The sequence below is a fragment of the Melospiza melodia genome, chromosome 1 (genome assembly GCF_035770615.1).
Source record: "Melospiza melodia melodia isolate bMelMel2 chromosome 1, bMelMel2.pri, whole genome shotgun sequence".
Taxonomy (NCBI): domain Eukaryota; kingdom Metazoa; phylum Chordata; class Aves; order Passeriformes; family Passerellidae; genus Melospiza; species Melospiza melodia.
In genome coordinates, this window is record NC_086194.1 from 87,055,540 (window position 1) to 87,075,557 (window position 20,018).

The window sequence follows — 20,018 nt, forward strand, 5'->3', positions numbered from 1 at the left end:
GGAAGTAATGAAAATCTTCCATATTTCCTATGTTTTTCACTAAAAATAAATTCATTTAGTTTTTACTGTGTTCTTTCACACTTTAAGATCAGAAGGGCAATTAAAGAACTGAAGTAATTCTTGATATTCTATTGAGCTGGAACAATGATTCCTACAGCTGCTGTAAATGATGATACTGCATTTGCTGCAGCTTAAGGTAATCTGACTGGTCAGCTCTCTGGCTCATTATCCCACTATAAACTCCAGTAAGGAAGTCCATTTCTATGGTTCAATAAACAGAGGCAATTGGAAAGATTCTTCAAAGAGAATTAGTGATTGCCAAATCCTGATGAAGTTTAAGAGACTTCATCAGGCACTGACCACCTGTTAAAAGAAGCAAAACTCAGATGAGGATTGTAAGGAAAGCATCACATTACTGATGAATAGAGGCACAAACCTGCAAAAAAATAAGTACAATAAAACCAAAATTTTAATTGCTCATGTATTCTCCAGAATTATTTTTTTCCCCCAGGGTTGTTTTATTTGTATTTTTAATACATTTGTAGCCAAACTATAGTCACAGATGTAGCTAAATCTACCTTCAGTTAGTTGTTGTAACAGGGGTACATACTCCTTAGCAGCATTAGTAGACTACATAGATTTTGAGCTGCAGATAAAGGAATTGCTCTATATGGTGGAAAGTTTTACTTCTGTAGTCTTAAAGTAGAACTGAATTTGTTGAGTGGAATCTGTGCTGTTGGCACATCTGACCTTTACTTCATAGAACAGATTAATTCAAGTGGAGAAGAGCCAGACCTCTGGAGCCTGTCTAGTCCAGCCTCCTGTTCTTGAGGTACATTGGGTTTTTCATGTGTAACCAGACTTTTTAAGGGCTTTGGAGTTCACATCAGTCTGCAAGTGGGAAATATAACCAGTAGTCTGTAAGCTGAGAGATGTTAAAATACCGTGAAGCAGAGTCCAGTTGCATTACATGCCTGCTTATTTATTTAGTACAAAGCTGAAAAATCACCACTGTTGTTCAGCCTGCTGGCAACCTGTTAGCACAGTTGGTTTCTCTCATTACTGTGCAGACCCTTAGACAAGATGCAGTTTTCAGAACTAGATGGTTATGATGAGGATATATAATAACGTCAACACGTTCACTCAAAGATACATCAGCAGAATATGATGTTACCATACAGTTGCTCAATCAGCATTCAAATCAGAGAAAGATCCCAGCTGAATATGTGAAACAATTTCCTTTCAGCTGAGACTTGGAGCAGGATGTGGGCCAGCAGGAGGAGGTCTGTTCTTTACAGTGAAAAATCATTAGGCATGGCAACTCATCATTGCCACTGTTGTATTTAAGACAATCATACAGTAAACCGTACTTAGTATTTTTCCATTTCTGTAATTTTCATACACTAATTGTAAGCAAACGTCTGTCTTAATTATAAAATGTTCAAATATGTCTGCACACTAGAAACAGAAGATGATGTGAAAGGGAGTACAAACAGGAATTGTTGGATAAAGTTAAAGTCTGTACTTTTTGATTACAATTATAATGGAGGCAGATTTGTGAGGCAATGCTTTACTGACAGTCAGAAAAAAGAACAGGGACTCAGAACGATGAAATAGATTGTAACCTCTGGCCTGAACATGATTATTTTGGGCAGCTGTAACAAGCAAATTTGTTGCCATGACTCAAGTTTTCCCTATCTGCAAAACAGACCTAAAATTAGATACCTGCGTTGTGGAAGAGTAAGAGAATTAAAGGAGTAAAGTTTCATGAGAGACTTTGAAAAGGCTGTACAAATAATAAAAAACATTCTGTGCTGAAATTGACAAACATTTTTAAATTGAAGAAGAATGGGGGAAAACCACAATAAAAATGTCAGTGTTTCCGATTGGTATTTCCTTTCCGTTTCCCTTCAGTTGTGTCCCGATTTGCTGTCAGTACCCAAAAAGTAGAAGAAGGTTGCAAAATGCTGAAGTTCATTACGTAGCTTATGAACATTTTTCCATTGTTAATGTAAACTATTCATTTTAGATTTATAGATTGGCATAGTTCACTTTGGTTTTCAGTGGCATCTCTCATGCTGAATGGCTTTATACTGGAGGGAATGTATTCCCTAATAAAATGTGGTTACTTTCTTCCATCATCTCTTGGTAGCATATTCTGTTATATCTTACTGTTTAAAAGTTGCTGAATCTTAGTAACTGGTGATTTCTAGGCTAATCTGGAAACACCTGAACTTGTGGAACTTTGACAGGCTAAGATGTTTCTGCCTAAACTCTCTTAATCAGTGGCAAAAGACATTTCAGCATTACATGTTTTCAGTGCTTGGCTAAGGTAGTCAGATGTTCTCCTAAATGGCCTTGCATTCTCTTACAACACTCTCTAGATTTTGATGAGGATACCAAAGGTTTATGACCTTGAAGCTACATCATCTCAGCTGTGAAGTAGGAAGCATCTGAAGGAGCACCTGGTGTTCTGAAGATACTGCAGGTGGTCTCTCTGTCAACAGCAAGACAGAAATGACAAGAATGAGTTCTCTGTTTTGAGACTGGAGAGGCAAAATCCTTGTTTTGCAGAAGTTGGGTAGCCCTGCAGCAGTCAGAGCTACTCAACAGAGTTTTCTCAATGCATCTTAAGCAAAGTGATTCAAGTTCTTTTAATTTGTTAGTCCAGTCCTATCATCTTGGACCAAAATCCTGAATGAAAACATCTCTAAGTTTTGAGAAAATTCAGGTCCTTGTTTATCACACCTACTTTACAGCTGGATCTAGTTTCCATATCTGTTCAAAATTAGTGTCTTTGATGTATATTCTTATAAAAGCACTTACCTTGATAGCAGAATACTACTTTCCTCTGTTGTGACTGGTAGCTCAGTTTTTGCTGCATTGTTAGAAATAATGCAGTGCTTTACAGATTTATCAAAATGATCAGCCTATAATGCTGTCACTAAATGTATCTGTATCACTCAGTGTAATAAGGCTGTAGTACGACTAAAGTAAATCTCACTTTGTGTTCAGCAGTATCAGTTTTAAAAGAGAGTTTGAGTTCTGTTACAAACACTCAATTGTCTAAGTTTTTAATTTGATTCTCATGAACAGTAAATTAATTTTCCATTTGAAAGGAAAGTCAGGGAGGATTTGCTTTGTTGCCTTTTCTCTTTCTCTTTGAAAAAACATCTAAGAGTTTGTGGTGCATTTTTTAGCAGAGTGCACCATCAATAATACTACCATGTGTCCACGGTTTGGCACAACTTTTCTTTCTGGTTTGTGGCCATCTCCTTAACAAGGTCAAACAAATTTCATCAGGTAATGAGTAGTGCAATTTTCAGAGCAAGTCTTATCAAGCTCCTTTAGTCTTTGCTTCCAATGAAGGGCACTCCATTTAACTTACCTCTCCATGCTTCCCTTCCCTGTGATCTCTGTCTACAGTTACCATGGAGCAGATATGCCTTCCAGAACTTCAGTTTGCCTGAAAAGAATGTTAACTTTTCTTGCAATTTTTTTTGTTGTTAATCTCAAATGTTTCTACGTTTTTTAACTTGTTTTGAGGTGTATAGTGCATTAGATATTGAAGTCACTGGGAATGAATCTCCAGACAGCAGCCAGACTGTGAAGGAGAAGAATTAGGTGGCACCAGTGGGACTTGGGATCTGGGCTTTTTTTTCTAGTCTTGCTGATATTTTGCTCAGTGAGCTCTCCCTTCTCCCATCCATAAAAAGAGAGTGGGCAGGATTTCCGTCACTGAAAAACATTTTAGGATGCAGAGATGGAAATTCTAAGTAAAATATTTTACTTGGATATCTGTTTAAACCTAAAAGTAGTCAGTACTACCTGCACTGTGATGTACCAACATGGTGTTTCAAGGAGTGGAACAAAGGGGAAGCACCAGCCCTGCGTGTGGGATTGCTGTGGGCAATGGGAGGCTGCTGGAGATCCCACAGGTTTGTCTCCATGCTGCCTTTCCTGCACCCTGACCTGGCGAGGAAGGCATGCAGGAAGGTGGTCCCCTACCTTACTCCTTGCATGGAGTAAGATTTTCACCAAGGCCAGTGCTCCACTGGCTGTTTTAAATTGCCATGGGCAGAGCTCCTCAGCAGAAGGCTGTGATAGACTAGGACTGACCAAAAAGGTGTGTGTGTGTGTAAATGTTTTCCCTAAATGCTCCATTTTTGCTGAACAATAAAAGCCAAATTGATTTTGCTTCAAAGCTTTGCTGAATTTCGTGGGCTTGCTTTCAAAAAGAAAGGATGTGTTTGGGCGGGGTTTTGTTTAATTTTTCTAATTTTTTGAAAAGTGCTATACAACCAGATCCTGCCATTTGTGAAGTAGTTTCACACTTTAAATATCCAGTCAGCATTGATTAGTAGTGTTGAGTCAGGTTCTTGTCTTTGTAGAAACAATGTGCACCATTGTGTGTGTCTAGGCTGAGCCCAGACTGAAAGACCTGCTCTTGACAACATGCTCTGAAATCAGTAGTCAGGCCATTTGTGTAATTAGACCTCAAGGTAGCTGATGAAGAAACCAGGAGAGACGTGTGAAGGAGCTGGCTCACAGCTACAGCAGAACCTGGTATCGTGGTGTGGAGTAGGACAAAGTGGTGCTGTGATTGAGTCCTTCTGCCTTCAAACAACTCCACTTTTCCCAGTACCTCCTGGAACAGCAGCTCGCAGATTTTAGCCACTTATTTTCCGAAGGGGCCCTCAATGTCTATAGGGAGTTGAAGCTAAACCACATTTCATGCCTTCTCGTTGGGAACGCCCGTTGTCAACAATGGGTCGTTGTCACAGTCCAGACAATGCTGGTGTCGTGATGAGAAACAAGTGCCTTGCTATGTGTGCCATGGTACATGCCATTGAGAAAAGCACTTGGTTTATTCCAGTAAAGCTCTGATTCAAGGGACATTGCAGAAATGTCTATTCTACATTAAAAAAAAAAAGAATGTGAGCTGCTCTGTTTTTGAAAACTTACACATTTTTTTCCTCTATTAAATTGCTTCCTGGTGATGGAAATGTCTGGGATTTTTTTTCTACTGCATCTACTTTCCTTTAGCTTGCACACCCCTGAGGTAATTAGTGTAGGTTAAAATTTACATAACTGACTTAGGGGTTTTGCAAATAGGAAAGATGGAAATTTATTCAAGGTGGTGAATAATTCATTTTAAAGCAAGTTTCCTGTTTTTTTAATCATGTAGAAGATGTATTACAGACTCATAGAGGTTTTCTGAATAGGACCTTGAGCACTGAATTTTTGATATATTTTTTTCTTAGTATAGGTAAAGAAATATTAACCATGACTCATTGCACTTTTCCTGTTCAATAAGATTTGAATAAACTTAACAAATTTATTAGGTAGATGATAGAGCTTTTTAAAAATTATCATGACACACTGTGACAAATATTTTACTAGGATCCAGAAGAAATAGTTTTAAATCATATTCCCATTGCTACTTCAGAGGCAGAGATGGAAAACAGTGCAGTTCATACAGAGAAGCCTGATTCATATTTTCTTTTGAATATTCATTATTTAATTAAGATTAGGAAGATAAACAAGGAGATTGGACAGCTGTGGGAGTCTGGTGATAAAATAAATTTTTTTAAAGAAAACTTCTTTACTACTGGCTCAGTGTAAACCTGGAGTGGTAATGTCTGAATGTTGTTACAGTGTTATGGCTACTTGATGTTTTACATGAAGTGGGTTTGCTATTTCATCTTATTTCTTAATCTAAGTACTCACCTCAAAAATAGCTTTTACAGACATCACCAAGAGCTACGTCCAGGAGAAAAAATGTGATCCAAATGCTACTCCAGCTTTCTGAACTTCGGCTTCAACTGCCTCTGCCCCAATCTGGAGACCTCTTGCCATGTTCCCTGGTGACTGCAGCCTGTTGGGCTGTGGGGAGTGTCACAGAGTGGCTCTGACAGCCCTAAGCAGTGACCAGCTCTGCTGGAGCAGAACTCCAGAGCAGAGCCAGCTCCCAGCCCCTTCCTGGGGATGTGGTGTGGGTGGTGATTTACCAGCCTGGCAAAGAAAATCAGTGCCAGTAGGGGTGGGAGAGAAACAGGTCTGGCAATAGAGAGTCCTAGTAAATTTTAACCAAAAGTTGTCCAGGAGCAGGAGGGCTTGGTTCTCACCAGTGGAGGGACAGTGGTGAAGAAAGAATTGCCCATGACACAATTGCAATATGTAAAACTGGAAGGTCTCATTTTGAGCTAGTTCAGTAATGCCACCTTTGTAATTGTTTGTATGTGATGCTTGACCTGGAGGATTTATTGCATCCGTCTGAGGATAGCTGTTGGGACTGCCAACAAATCCCACTGTTCTTTAAGGCAACCATGTTGTTGCTGCTTTAATTTTACAGTGTTAAAAAAGTTACATTAAAAGCTACATGCACAGGCTTTTGTTGGTTTTGTCTGTTTTCACACTCTGACAATTTTAATTTTGGAAATAAGTAGGATGCTTTGCCTTAGTCTTCAACAGACATTTACAAGCTTCCTTGAAAACAGCCAGAAATTTATCAAAAAATTTAAGAGATTTGGAAGAAACGAGAGACTTTAACAGCCAGATATGGAGGCTCAATGGGGAGTTTTTAGTAGGGAGACTCTTGCATTGTCTCCCTACTAAAATGACTTTTTGCCCTTGAGGCTTGATGAGAGTAGAAGCATAGTTTCACACTGTTTAGATGACAGTCTAGGGTACACAGTAGGATGTCTTCTTCTGTATTGGTAGTGTATTCACATTTTATGTTGGTCTCAGGGACACCCAGGAAAAGATCCAGACCTGAGAAATGCCCTTGAATGTTCAGCAAGATCTCTGAACAGTGCAGGTCATGGGGAAGAATTTTGTTTTCGTGAGTGCGCAGCCCTCAGCAGTTATTGTTATGAATTTTTGCACATCGAGCACAGCCTAATGCATGCTGATGCTAGCTTCTAGATGGAAAGACTTTTTTCAGCTTGCTGTGCAGGGGAAAAATAACTTCAAGCCCTCCAGCTTCATGCTGGAGAGCTGCAGAACTGTTGGGGGAGAGGACTGCTCATGTGAGTTGGCCTCCCACGTGCTGTAACCTCCAAAAAAATGCCAGTCCTTCTCACCAAACATTTAAAAACTTTTGTGGTAAGACAAGAAAGACATCACGATTTGGAGCAGATTTCAAGCAAGGTTTTAAGATATGAGTTCTGTGGTCTATGCCTAACTGCTTTGTGTGCTGTTTTGTTGTGTGTGTATGCAAACACACTTGAATGTATGTATGCTTACACATGACTGTCTGATCAGGTCTTGCAAAAATAAGGACTGTAGACATTACCGCATACAAATATACTTTGTACCAAAAAACTTTTAAAACAAGATGAGAGCTCAGTTTCTCTTGGAAATAATGCAGTAAATATTGGAAAACATACAGGGGGAAAAAAAGTTATGGAAAAAAAAAGTAATAAAGTAATGGTGGCTTAAGTTCCTCATTGCTTCTGAAAAGCTTCAACCAGAAGACCTAAGGCAAACCTTTGGAAAATTGCACATTTATAGCTTTTATTTCTGTGCTATTTCTGTACACTTGGAAATGAATTCTGATTTCTCTTTTTCTTCTTGGCATGTGGGACTTGAAGCACAAGGGAGCTTCTCACCACAAGAAACAAAAGTGGAGAGCCAGGATTCATGAACTCTTTCAAAGGTATGTCAGATAAAGGCTACTTTGTAATTCCATCTAGTGTACTTTCCTTCTAAAGATCTTTCAGTTCTTTACAGATATTAATGAAGGGAACTTCTCCCAAACAAAGGACCTCAGGACTAGAAAAATTAGGCCTGTACATTTGAAAGAAGTCTCTGATTTGGATTACCTCTGTTTTCAGATACCCAGCTTGGACTGTAGCTTTTAAGTGCTACACACAGTGCACTTCAAAAGGTGACCAAATGGCTTGGCCCAGCATCCTTCATCCTTGCCTCTGAATTAGTCTTAGAGAGTGAAGGAAATAGGAATTGGAGCAAAGTTTTTGCAATCAATGACCTTCAGATAAATACATGCATCTAATTACCTGTAAAGAAATGAGCAGACAAAATAAAAACCCTCATGAATAGAGCAAAGAAAGCCATATTCTGCTGTGACAGCTGATGAGCATGCTGCTGAGCATAAAAGAGGCCTAACTTCACTGAATAAATTATTGTCTTCAATCTCATACTCAGAGAAAGGAGAAAAATGGTGCAACTAGGAGAGGTCAAATGTGGTTATTTAAATGTTTGATGTTCAGTAATGAAAACTGTTTACCTTCATAATTGTGTATTAGCAGCTAATAAAGGCAATAGATACAGTAGTTTAAAAGTAATAAAATCAACAACAAAGTGTATTTAATTTTAAATTGAATTGCAAGCAAATGGGCATCCTAATGAACCCCTGTGTCAATGCAACTCTAACCAAATTAAGTGAAATAATTTCCATCATGAGAAGTGAAGTAAGTACAAAGTTCCAAACAACTTCTCTCCTTGAGAATGCTTTAACTTCTCTGATGTTTCAGATCTATGAGTTAGTTGGAGCCATTCAAGAATCATCTTTTGTTATACTTCTGTTCAGGACAACTGGACCCAAGTTGGTGTGATTAAAGCTCAGGGATAAAACTTCAGATATGGTTGACCCTGTGCTTCATGTGTTCACTTCTTAGCACTTGAATCTTGTCCTTATTTCTTGTCAGTCCTGGCTTGGGCAAAATTTCCATGTACTTCATGCTTGGCACTAGCATCTACATGCTACTTACCACTAGCATCCACACAGACCTTCCAACTGATTCAGTTATTGCTTGGGAATTTATGTGATTCAATTCTACTGTAGAGGAATCTGGAAAAGAGTTTAGCTATGAAGCAGTGGTAATTTTGCTGGTAATATGTAAATATGTCCAAATTCAAAAGAAAAGAAATAGGCAAGGTCTGAATAGAAACTGATTTCTGAATAGAAACTGATTTGTAGTGATGTCCTGTGATCTTGGGGGCAGGAGCATCTGTTTCAGAAGAGGGGAATTTGAAACACGTTACCTAAGCAGTATGCATGAATGAATTGGGGATGTTTAGCGTAATTTTTTTAATGAAGAACCATGTTGCATGTTAATCTTTACAAATGTGGAGACATCTCATATAACCTAGCATGCACAGGAGGAAAATGGGAATGATGGCACTGGTATTGAATTTTTCAATAGCAAGTCAGAAAATACTGAAGGAATGTTTCAGAAATGCAGACCAGAGAAATGTTGTTGATTTTGAGTCTTGATTTGATTCTTCTCTTTCTATTTTTTTTTTTTTTTTGACTGAACACCAAGTAATAGCATTTTCTTTTGTGGCTAAAGACTTAACAGATTGCATTTGCTTGGGAACCTAAGGCTGCCTGTTCTCTGATGCCTGTGTTGTAGACATCCCAGTCAATCCTGCATTGCAAGTGCACCTGATGCCGTGGTTTTTCCTTGGCTCCTTGCAGCTCCTCTCAAGAAGCTGCAGAGAGTTCCCTTGACTTCCAGCATGGCTCAGGGCCAGCCTGCTCAGCCTCCACCTTCTGAGACCCACCATGTCTTTGTCTGTGCCTTCCCTGGCTCCACCTGCAAGCGTGGCTGGAATATCACCAGCACTGGTGTGACCGACTGACCCTCCCTGGCCTAAAGCACGTTGTGGAAGCAAGAGCTGACGTGTTTTGAAGCCAGCAGAGCATCTACAGATGTTTTTACTTAGGGTCAATAATATTTAGATGCTGATGACACTTAGGAACAGAGGAATTACTCATGGTTCTGTGTCTGTTGAAAAATGGGATGGGATTGCCAAAGCATGCAGCTTTATAGTGCTCATTGTAAATGACTTAGTTTTGCATTTGCTCCTGCTGTGTTCTAGGAATGAGGTTTTCTCCATAGAGTACTGTGCCTTTTGTGTATCCTGTGCACTAAGAAGAGCAGCATTGGGTTATCCAGTGTTGGGCTATTCTTGCCGTATTTGCTGTTATTCTGTGTTGCTATAGTGACCTTTCTTCAAAAAAAAAAAAACAACAACTTTGAGGTTATATATTACCCCCCCCAAATCATTAAATACGAAAGAAGATAACATGTAAAAAACAAGGAAAGTTCTGTGGTTCACATACACCTGAAAGTTTGTGTATGTGCATGTATATAATTTGTATATAGAGCTCTTGTCCTGTATATATTGTGAAGATTTATAAATTATGTAAGATATACATATAAAATTACAAGACTTTTTTGGAAAAAAAAAAACAAAAAGAAAAAAGTAAAAATTTTAAGAACAGAATTAATTATTTTTAGTGGTTTTGAGCAACCTAGGCCCCAAAGAATCAGTGTTGTCCAAAAACTTGTCCAAGTTTATTGAAGCTGTCAGTCAGTTTTCCAGGTGGTGACAGAGGCAATGGTTTCCTACTGAAATATTCTTAACCTGGATCCTAAGTCTCAAAGCCAGACAGAGTTGATTACAGACAGGCAGTAAAAGCTGGGGTTCCTTGTATCGATCTGTGACACAGACTGACAAATACTGGTCTCTTTTGGTTTTTTTTTTTTTTTTTTTTTTTTCTTTTTAATGCTGCTTTTTGAAGCCTAGATATTTCTCTGCTTTAGCACATTCTTGTTTCTCCTGGGTGCCCTGCAAGTCTTATGGTATGTTCAAGGAAAACATCACACTGTTGTATTTCCAACAACAAGTGATTTCTGTGTGTGCATTATACTTAATTTCTTTTCCATTCTTCTTCCCTTTCTAACCTCTGCAGAGTAGGAAGTCAGCTACTGAAAACAGAGCAGAGTGGAATTGAAGAAGAAATGGTAGCCAGCTTTGGTAACCTTACAGATGTGAATACTGGATTAAATGGAGCAGCAGGACCTCGTGGGAAGGTGAGATTCTATATGAGTGCTCTTTTCCCTCATATGAACTGCTAAATCACTGGATCAATTGCATTCCATTATTGCCTTTTGTTTTGTTTTGTTTTGTTTTTTCACTTTTCATAGTTTAAGAGGATAGAATTTAGCAGTTTCAAAATATGCTTTCCAGCAAAAGTAACCATATGCTTAAAGAGAATGTCTAAAGCTATTAATGATGAATCATTTGGGCATGGCCAGAGTTCTTCAAAATAGTTTGTCAGTGCTGGCCAAGCAAAGTCTTTCAGCAGGAGATGAGACAGCTATGCCACCATGCAAATGAGACAGGCTTGAAATATGATGAATCTTCTTTCTCCTTTTCCTACTCGACTGACACTCGCTTTGAGGAAGGTTGTAAATGCAAGAGAGATTGTGGTATAATTCCTCAGACTGGCGTTTCTGCCCCCCAGTCACTATTCGATTATCTTCCAAATTGCTGTGTTTCAGAGAGATAAAGATTTTTTATGGCTTGCTGACTTGAAACAACCAGAAGAGCCAGAAAAGAGATGGCTAACCGGCCATGCATAGTAATTCCATTGGTAAATGACAAAATCTTTGTTTGTATGACATTTCCAAAGTTACTACAGAAGATGAATCTAAAATACAAAATGTCACATTTGGCATGCAAAACTATCACAATATATTTCAGTATAAAATTCATAGAGGCGTTTAATTTAGAATGTGTTTAATAACGAAGGCTGCCTGCATCAGTAATCCTGCCTTGAGGTTTGAAAAGATTGTCTTATTTATTCATATAATGTTAATTTTTTTATATACGATTCAGAAACCAAAAATATTAAGGTTAAATCTTCATTGTTAATTAAGATTTTCTAATTAAGCTGAAAATAATTGTCATTCAGATTAGTTGTTAAGTATGGTTTGTATGGAGAAACAAAAGAAGTTTAACAAATTCAGCTGTTTATTTAACTGCTTAATTTAATTCCAGAAGCTTTCTATCTATATGGAAATATGCTATCTCTTCCAAAATAAATCCAAGACAGGATTAAAGAAGAGATTATTAGCTACTGTGAGACCACTAAACCTAGTAGTCAAGGTAGCCATGTGATTCCTAAGTGTGGCATGGGTTCTGATATCCAGTTGCATTAAAAGAAGACCTAGCACTAGTGTTTCCTCAAAATGATGCAAGAAATTGATTTCTTGGGGAAAAGAGAAACAGCAATTCTGATTTTAAGCACTTTATAGTTAGTTATTGCAGAAAGAGTTTTTTCCATTCACATCAACAAGCCTAACTGGGAGTCCCTGTTGTGCGCTGGACCCTGCAGGTTGCATTTGGGCAGCGCCAAAATATCTTCTGGTACAGTGGGACAGACCCTATACCATTATTCAGGCAAAGTTTGGTAAAGGTCATGCCGTTGTGCCTGTTCCCCTCCACAAACCTCCACATTGGGAAGCTCAGCATACAAGGAAAGCACTAGAAAAGCATTTCCTTACTAAATATTCTGAAACTCAGACAACATCTTGTCAACAGCAAGTGGCAGATGTTTTCTTTTGTCTGGACTTGGAATAAAGGTGCCCATAGGGAGTTTTTATTAAACTCTACACGTGTTGCACTTTTGATTACTATTTTTAAGAGAATCTGATTATGATAATCAGAAGGTGAAAGGATAGTTTGCATGTGACACAGCACTAATAGCTTTGACAAGGTTAATAATTAGTATAAAAACATGGCCTGCCGTGTTCACTCTGTGCCTGCAGCCTGCTTATCACATCATGTATTGTGCCAGTCTTGAAAAGCAAGCTGTATTTTTGAAGGTATAGTTTTCCAGTTAATTCTGCCTCATTATTGTAGGGTAGTGTCTTCTGATGTCATACTTCACCAGCTCCACCTTCCCCCCAAGGATGCTGAACATTTTATTAGTAGTATTTATATTGTTATTTCTTTTATCTGCCATCTCTATGACTTTTGACCTCCCTAATTGCAGATCCTCCGTAAGCAGGAGGTAATTGCAGGTTGAACAAGAAGCGTGTTGTCTGCTTTTCAGTAGTTATTTTCTGGAAGAAATTTGTCCTTGCTAATTGTATGGTTAAAGTGAGCCCAGCCCAGATCAGTAACTCTGAGCCTTCTCCCTAGGCTGACTGCTCCAAGATGCCACAGCCACTAGAAATTCACCTCAGATGCCTGAGGGGAGTCAAAGATAAGGTCCCTAAAGGCCTCTACACTCTCAAAGTTTCTGTCCTCAGCCGCTTAGGTGGTGCCTTGGTGGAGTGGCCTGAACTGGAGGAGCAGCCTCAGGCCAGGACGACACGGCCTGTTAGTCATGGTGGAAACTTCTACAACACTGAAATCTACTTTGGACAAAGTATCCAGACAGTAAGCAACACTTCATAAATATGCTGTCTTTGCTTTGAAAGTTAAAACACATCCGCCCTTTCTGCTTTAGGCTTATATATTTAATGCATTCCATCATTTTAATAATTTATTTAATAATCTAAGGTGCAATTTAGGAAGGTGCATTTTTTTTCCCCCAGGTTAACCCTCATCACTCACTTTAGGGGTGCCAAACATACGCTACATCATATAGTGTTGTCAGCTAATTTTAAATTTTACTTTTATTCTCTCTTATCTATGCAGCTTGTCAGCTATGTAATTTGATTTCTGTAAAGTAGCTTTAGAATAATAAATGAATGAGTGGGTGTATATAAACACATGAATGCCCAAATCCTTCTGTGAGTTTTTAGCTCCATTGACCCCCATTTGCCAAAAAAGCAGCATTTGGATTATTTTGGAAGGAGCCCAAACACTTGAGGCTCTATTCTGTCTTTTGCAACTGAGGCACACATATTTTCCTGCCTAAGCACGCTGTGCATGGCAGGATTGTTGTGTGTCAGTTGCTCAGTGTTGTAGCTAATGCCTGGTGCTGGTTGGAACACTGGTTTCAGATAAACTCTCTGGCACATGAAAGCTTCTTTACAGTTTGAAAAGCAATCTTCATCTCTCTCAGTGTTTTTTTTTTTTTGTGTTTTGTTTTGTTTTGTTTTGTTTTGTTTTGTTTTTGTGCATGTTATGAGGCATTGGTAGAATGAGGAGTCTTTTCTGTTTTCAGTTGTTTATTTTGTGGTATGACCTGAATGGTGGATTTCCTCCTCCACATGTTCTGTTGTGTCGATCCAGAGCAGACAGACATCCCAAAGAGTTTTCAGAAAAAGCAACTTTTATGTGTGGCACTAATGTCTTCAGTTACTTGCAGATAGATAATTTCAGATGTTGGGTTTGTTATACATAAAGTTCTGCTAAGTCACAGTTTCTGCTTTTTAATTGTTTATCACCTGTAATTGATAATGAGTAGAGGCTGTAAATACAGCTATTGGTGCAAAAGGAATTGCAGGTATACAGAGGGAAACTGTGAATGGGACTTTCATGTGATATTAAAACAAATCCAGGCATCTGTCAGAGAAATCACTGAGCTGTGATTCCCTCCCAGGCAGGATGCACCCATCTGGGTCACTTGCCTTGAAGTACTGTCTTGAAAGGAGACAACTGGATGCTAGGGCTGAAGGATCCTAGCATGTCCTGCTTCTTACTTTCAGCATCACATTTCTCCTAGGTCTTTGCAGATTTTGCACTTTCAGGTTTGCTTCCAAATTTTCTTGGAGCTTCACAGGGGACATTTAATTAGCATCTTCACCAAACTTCATTTTTAGACTAGTGAACTGGCGTGCAGGAATTGGGCAAGTTCCCTTAAAATATAGGAACAGGAGAAGTTGGATGCAATGACCTTCTGGTAATTCCCTATCTTCGTTACTCAGTGATGTACAGCAAAAGCCATAATTTTAGAGAACCCTCTTCACCAGCTCATTTTGGAGACACAGAGTATGTTGTACCCTGGATGACTCTACCTTTCTGCTCTTCCACCTCGGCAGTGGTTCAAAACCTTAAGATATGTTTGAGAAGAAACCTTTACTTTGTGTGCTGAGAAATGAGGCAAATTTTAGGCTTCAGATGGTTAGCATCTACCACAAGACTTAGGGTAAGTAGTGAGGTCTTAGTGGTGACCTCCATGTGAGCATCTGGGTTTGAACAGAACCTTACACACAGCACTGCTGCACTGGGATGTATTATGGTGTGAGAAATAGAAGTGCTCATAAATGAAGAATATGCTTTTGTTTCCACTGGCCAGAATAATAATAGGAGTTCAGTGTAAACATGGTGAAAATGAAGACATGCATGCTTGATGTTGAAGGAAAGCCTAATTTTAACTAATATATTAGAGAAATTGTTCCAGAACACTACATCCTTCCAAAAATAATAACCCTGTCATGTCAGCAAAGTTGGTGTCAGCGTGGGTTACCTGCTGCGTACAGAAAGTGCTGGTCATGTAAGTTAGATCTGCCTCAGGGCTAGTCTGACTTGCACACCCGACCTTTCAAAAATGTTTTTTGTTCATTAATCAATGTTCTTTGCTCCAGCTTGCCAGCTTCCCCTCTTTCCGCTCCTTCATTGTCCTCCTTTTTAGTTTGTCAACCTACCTCCCCCAGTAACCCCTGACTACATACTAGACAGAGGCTCCTAATAGCTCCAGTTGAATTTTATTTATCCTTCAGTAAGGCCAGACAGTCACACAAGCCATTTATTTTTTTTAAGTTATGCTGGAAGAAACATGTATGAATGCTTTGGATTGTGGTAAAACACGATTGCTGTTTCAAATGACTTTTTACAATTTTATGAATAGCAATGAACTGCATGATCTGAAGGGAACCTGTTTTAGACTCAGCATTTCTAGGATATTTTCATGTATTTAGTTTATGTAAGTGGGCTTTAGGCTTTGATAGATTAAGTCGGTATGGTTTAGGCAAATTGAGAGCTGTTCTGAAGTTTCACCTACATTATGAAACAAACTCAATGTGAATTTGAGATTAAAAAATTGTGGTATAGGTCAACTGGTGGTGAAGAAGCTTTGTTCCTAAAATTCCAACATATTTTTGCACTGCCAGGTTTTTTTTAGGTCTGGAATGGAAGTTGAGTAAGGAGAGGATAGGAAGGGAGATGACATGCTTACTGTGCATAGAGTAAGGCAGTTATGCAGCTAGGTTTTCCTTGGCAGGACCTGTACAGATGTGGCTGCATCATCTTTACACTAAAACCAGGATTTTACAAGTATAACTTCCTTATTGCTGTCTCATGGTGGCTAAGATCCTACTATAGATAAGACCTAAGCAGTGAGTAATTTTTTTTTTTATCATGGTGTATTAAAAGCAGTGTTTTACTCCACAGGATTATGTCCCAGTGTTAGCAAGTTGAGATTACATTTTTAACCTTAGTGATGACTTGAAGAGCACAAAGGAGTTGCAGTATGCAAAAGTTTAATTTCATTTATAAAAAGAAAGTGCTTAGGTTGTTTTTCTCTTTTTTTTCTTTTTCCTGGCTGGCTTTTCTAAAGTTCAGTAGACATTAAAATAATTGTATGAAATAATTACAACAATAAGAACAAATCTTCACTTTTCAGAATCAAAATATTCATTTAATGGAATAAAAATTGGAGTGTCATAAAAATGCTTCTATTCTTAAAAAAACCCCTGATTTTCAGCTATAATTTCAGTTATCAGGATCAAAATATTTAGTTGAAAATTGCTGACCTTGCCTACAGGGTAGGAACCTTTAAGGAATGTGTCCCTATTTCAAGTATTTGCAATTTCTGAAACACTTCTTTAGAAAAAAAATATTGCCTATTAAGTGGAATTTTTATTCAGAATGGGAAGTTTACGTAGGAAATTTCCAGCTATTGTGAAGGGCACTGTAAGCCAATGACGCTGCCTGCAAGTGACATTTAAAAAACACTCATTATGCTGTCCAGTCACCTGGGAAGTCAGTCCAGCACTGCTGAACAGAAACAGGGACAATTGTGTCAGGGCTGAGCTCCCCAAACGGGTTTTTAACCCTGGTCTTGCTGCATCCATTTGGATTGATGAATCCTTATTCTGTGAGAGCCTCTCAAAACTGGCACTTCAGCAAAGGAGGTGTGAGCTCCACAAGTGTGTCAGGACTGGTGCTACACATTTTCCCCAACAAACCTGGAACTTGGGATAGTTCCAGCAATCTGTTCATATGCACGAGAAGATACCTTTACTGACAGAACAGTTCACAGAACTGAGGGTTTTTAAAGAGTTTATCAACTGGTTAATATTTATGTATCAGCGTGGCGAGGTGCTAGTAATATTATAACAGTAGCTGGGTACCATTTTGTTTTACTTGAGGGAAATTCAATATGAATAAAACAGCAACTTTTCAAACATGACATTTAATCCACTCATGTAAATCATACCAGGAGATCTATTATTCATTATTAAAAGGGCACCATATTTTTATTATACTGAAAATGAAACACAAATGCTGTGAAAAATTTAGTGCCTTTTCCTGAAGTTTCAGGACACTTATCATGCAGTCATCTAGCAGGGGCTGACACTCATTTTAAAATATAGCTACAAAATTAATAAATTTGAACTCTTTTGCTTGGAACAAGAGGATGTTCTATTTCTCTGAATGAGGGATTTATTATTTATTTAAGCCTTCCTAAATACTTCAGATGGCAAAGCTCTTTGATAATGTTCACATTTGGAGTTAGATTTGTAGCGAATAAAGTTCATATCTTTGTTGTTATTAGTCATTTCCAGTATTTTCTTCCCTGAAGTGCATTTTGAAAACTACATATATCAGAAACTGATTAACATGACCTTAGGTATTAATTCTTAAAATATGATGAAGCAAACAGTTTCAAGGACATTATTTTCTGTATGTCAGCAGCTGTCTAAGGACTGTGATGCTTTTAATAATTACAAAACAAGGTATCATTAGGAAAAGTAGACCACAAACTTCCCTTTCCCCCCTCCTCCTCCTCTCCTGGTTTATTTTATTCTTGAGTGAAAGGCTGGCACAAGTGAAGAACATCTAGCTCTAGGACACTTTATAGGACATAACATAAGAATTTTATACAATAAGAAAAAAGATAGTGCTTGGCAGTGCCAGAGGACTTTCAAAATGAGAGCCACTTAAATTTTCTCTGGATGTAATTATTTGTAGTTGGGATGAAAAGGTGCTACATGAACCTTTTGGTAAATTCAAGAACTAAGCTTATACAGACGCTTGTATTCATTTGAAGACTGCAATGCTGATAATTTTTTCACAGAAAAGGAACTCATAATTTTACTGCTTTTATTTTGTTTATCTGAGTTTGGGGGGGGGGGGTCTGGTCTTTGCCATTTGCTGGATCTCTCTGCAACAGCTCCTCAAAATGCACATTCTCAGAGCAATTCCTACAAACCTATTACATATTAGAATCTGTTGTGTCTACTTTGTTTAGCACTGTGCAATTTATTTACGTATCTAAAAGGTTACTGCTTATCCCAAGTTTTGTTTTTTGGTGATTAATTTGAGTTACTTTTCACATGTTGTCTGGTCATTGTGCTCCAGTGGAAATTTTTCTTGGAAACACCTGCTGGAATGCAGTATGTGTGCTGGATCACCTTAAAGCAATGCAAGCTGCCCAAAAACCTCAGAAATGTGACCTATGTTACAATGCATCATATCTGACTAGAGGAAAGTATGTAGCCTGCTTTGGTAAATCTAGCAGACATATGTTAAACATCAGAAGTGTCTGGGGACAGCATTTTATTTTGGACCACTCCATGGTTTATTCCCCACTTAATTGGAAATTATATCTGTAAGAGAGCTTGACATGGGCCATAGGATACAATAGTTGTAAAAAAGTCATACATTATCTGGGGCAAACAAGCAGGAAGGCGGAATGCAACCTCTGCCTGTATCCTTAGCTCCACGTGAATCCCAAACAACAGAGAACACCAAGAACAAAATTACTGCCAGCCCCAACAAAAAAATTCTGTGATTGGAAAAAAAGAGCATCTCCATGACTCACTAGAGCTGACGGTCTGGAACTGTGAAAAGAGACTTAAACTGTGTTTTGGTCCAGATTTGCAAGTCATGGGAGACAGCAAAACACCCTCAGAAAATGCTTTTATATTTTTGCCTTAACACACCTGGTTTTAAAGCATTTCAGATTTTAAATAATTATCTGTGAGCTCAGGATGAGAAGGGTAGTTGCAAAGCTGTACTACAGAAATGGGAAGAGTACTTTATGAAACCAAAGAACAAAAAGTGATCCTGCTTAATCATGCAATTTTTAAGCAGAGCACACAAGGAAAAAATATTTTGTTCTCAGAGGTTGCTCTTCCTCTCCTCTTCTGGACCAAGAATTGGACTATCCAGGAAATGCTGAAGGAACATGAACTCCAGATTGTCACTGCTTTCCTTGTGGAGTGAATGTTGCTGCATCCCTGGCTGGACTGAAGCCTATGGTTGAACAGATTGCTACCTGAGGTGTGATGAGGAATCCAGAACAGCATCAGGGAAGAGACATGAATTGGAGCAGCTGCTGGACCAAGAAAGAGAGGAAAGCTGCCTGCTCCTCCTCCGGAGCCTGGGGCAGGCAGAGCAGCCCTGCTGCGTGACTCAGCCCTGCATGCCGAACCAGCCACGTCTTCATGAGACTCCTTGGCTCCAAGTGGTTTCTGGGCAAAGTACGTGTCCTCTTGACACAAAAGAAATAAACTTTGCTGCATCGTGTCTGTAGTCCATGTTATCCTGGGAAACTCGTGCTCTGACCGTGCTGAAATCAGTCTCAGGGATAAATAAGTGAAGTGGGAGTGTCAGGAGAATGAACTGGAGTTCCTGCTTCCCTCTCACAAAGACAGTTTCTCCCTCACAAGATGAGGTCAGAATCCACCCAGGCCAGTATATCACCAGAAGCACTTGGGGAGGCAGGAGCTGGATGTACCATACATTACTACTCCCTGCTGGTCCAAGAGCAGAAAAGAATTAGCAGCAGATGTGCCAGGACAATTAGCAACAGATGCAGAGGCTAAAGCTCACAGAATGCAAACATTATTCCTCTGTATTAGGGAAGATAAAAGGCCGGATTCTGGTCCTCGGGTGTAAGGTACTTGTGCATGAGATGCTGCTGGAGCTAACTATGGGCTGAGTTATCACTCCTAGAGAAGAAGCAGGCAATGAGGACTTGTCTCTTGCTCTGGTAGCATGGGGGAGGGCAGGTGTTTGCATTGGGGCACGCAGTGTGGCTCTGGGAAGACACTGGGGTGATTTGGCACAGCATGCCA

At 39.0% G+C, this 20,018-nt stretch overlaps 1 protein-coding gene across 1 annotated transcript in view; it reads left to right on the plus strand.

Annotated features, from left to right (window-relative positions):
• The window catches only part of LOC134420649 (uncharacterized), a 178,323-nt gene that overhangs the window by 51,688 nt on the left and 106,617 nt on the right, over positions 1-20,018 (plus strand). The window contains exons 8-10 of the mRNA XM_063160871.1: positions 7,596-7,660; positions 10,727-10,847; positions 12,964-13,203. Of these exons, the coding sequence (XP_063016941.1) occupies positions 7,596-7,660; positions 10,727-10,847; positions 12,964-13,203 (426 nt within the window). The remainder of the gene's footprint in view (positions 1-7,595; positions 7,661-10,726; positions 10,848-12,963; positions 13,204-20,018) is intronic.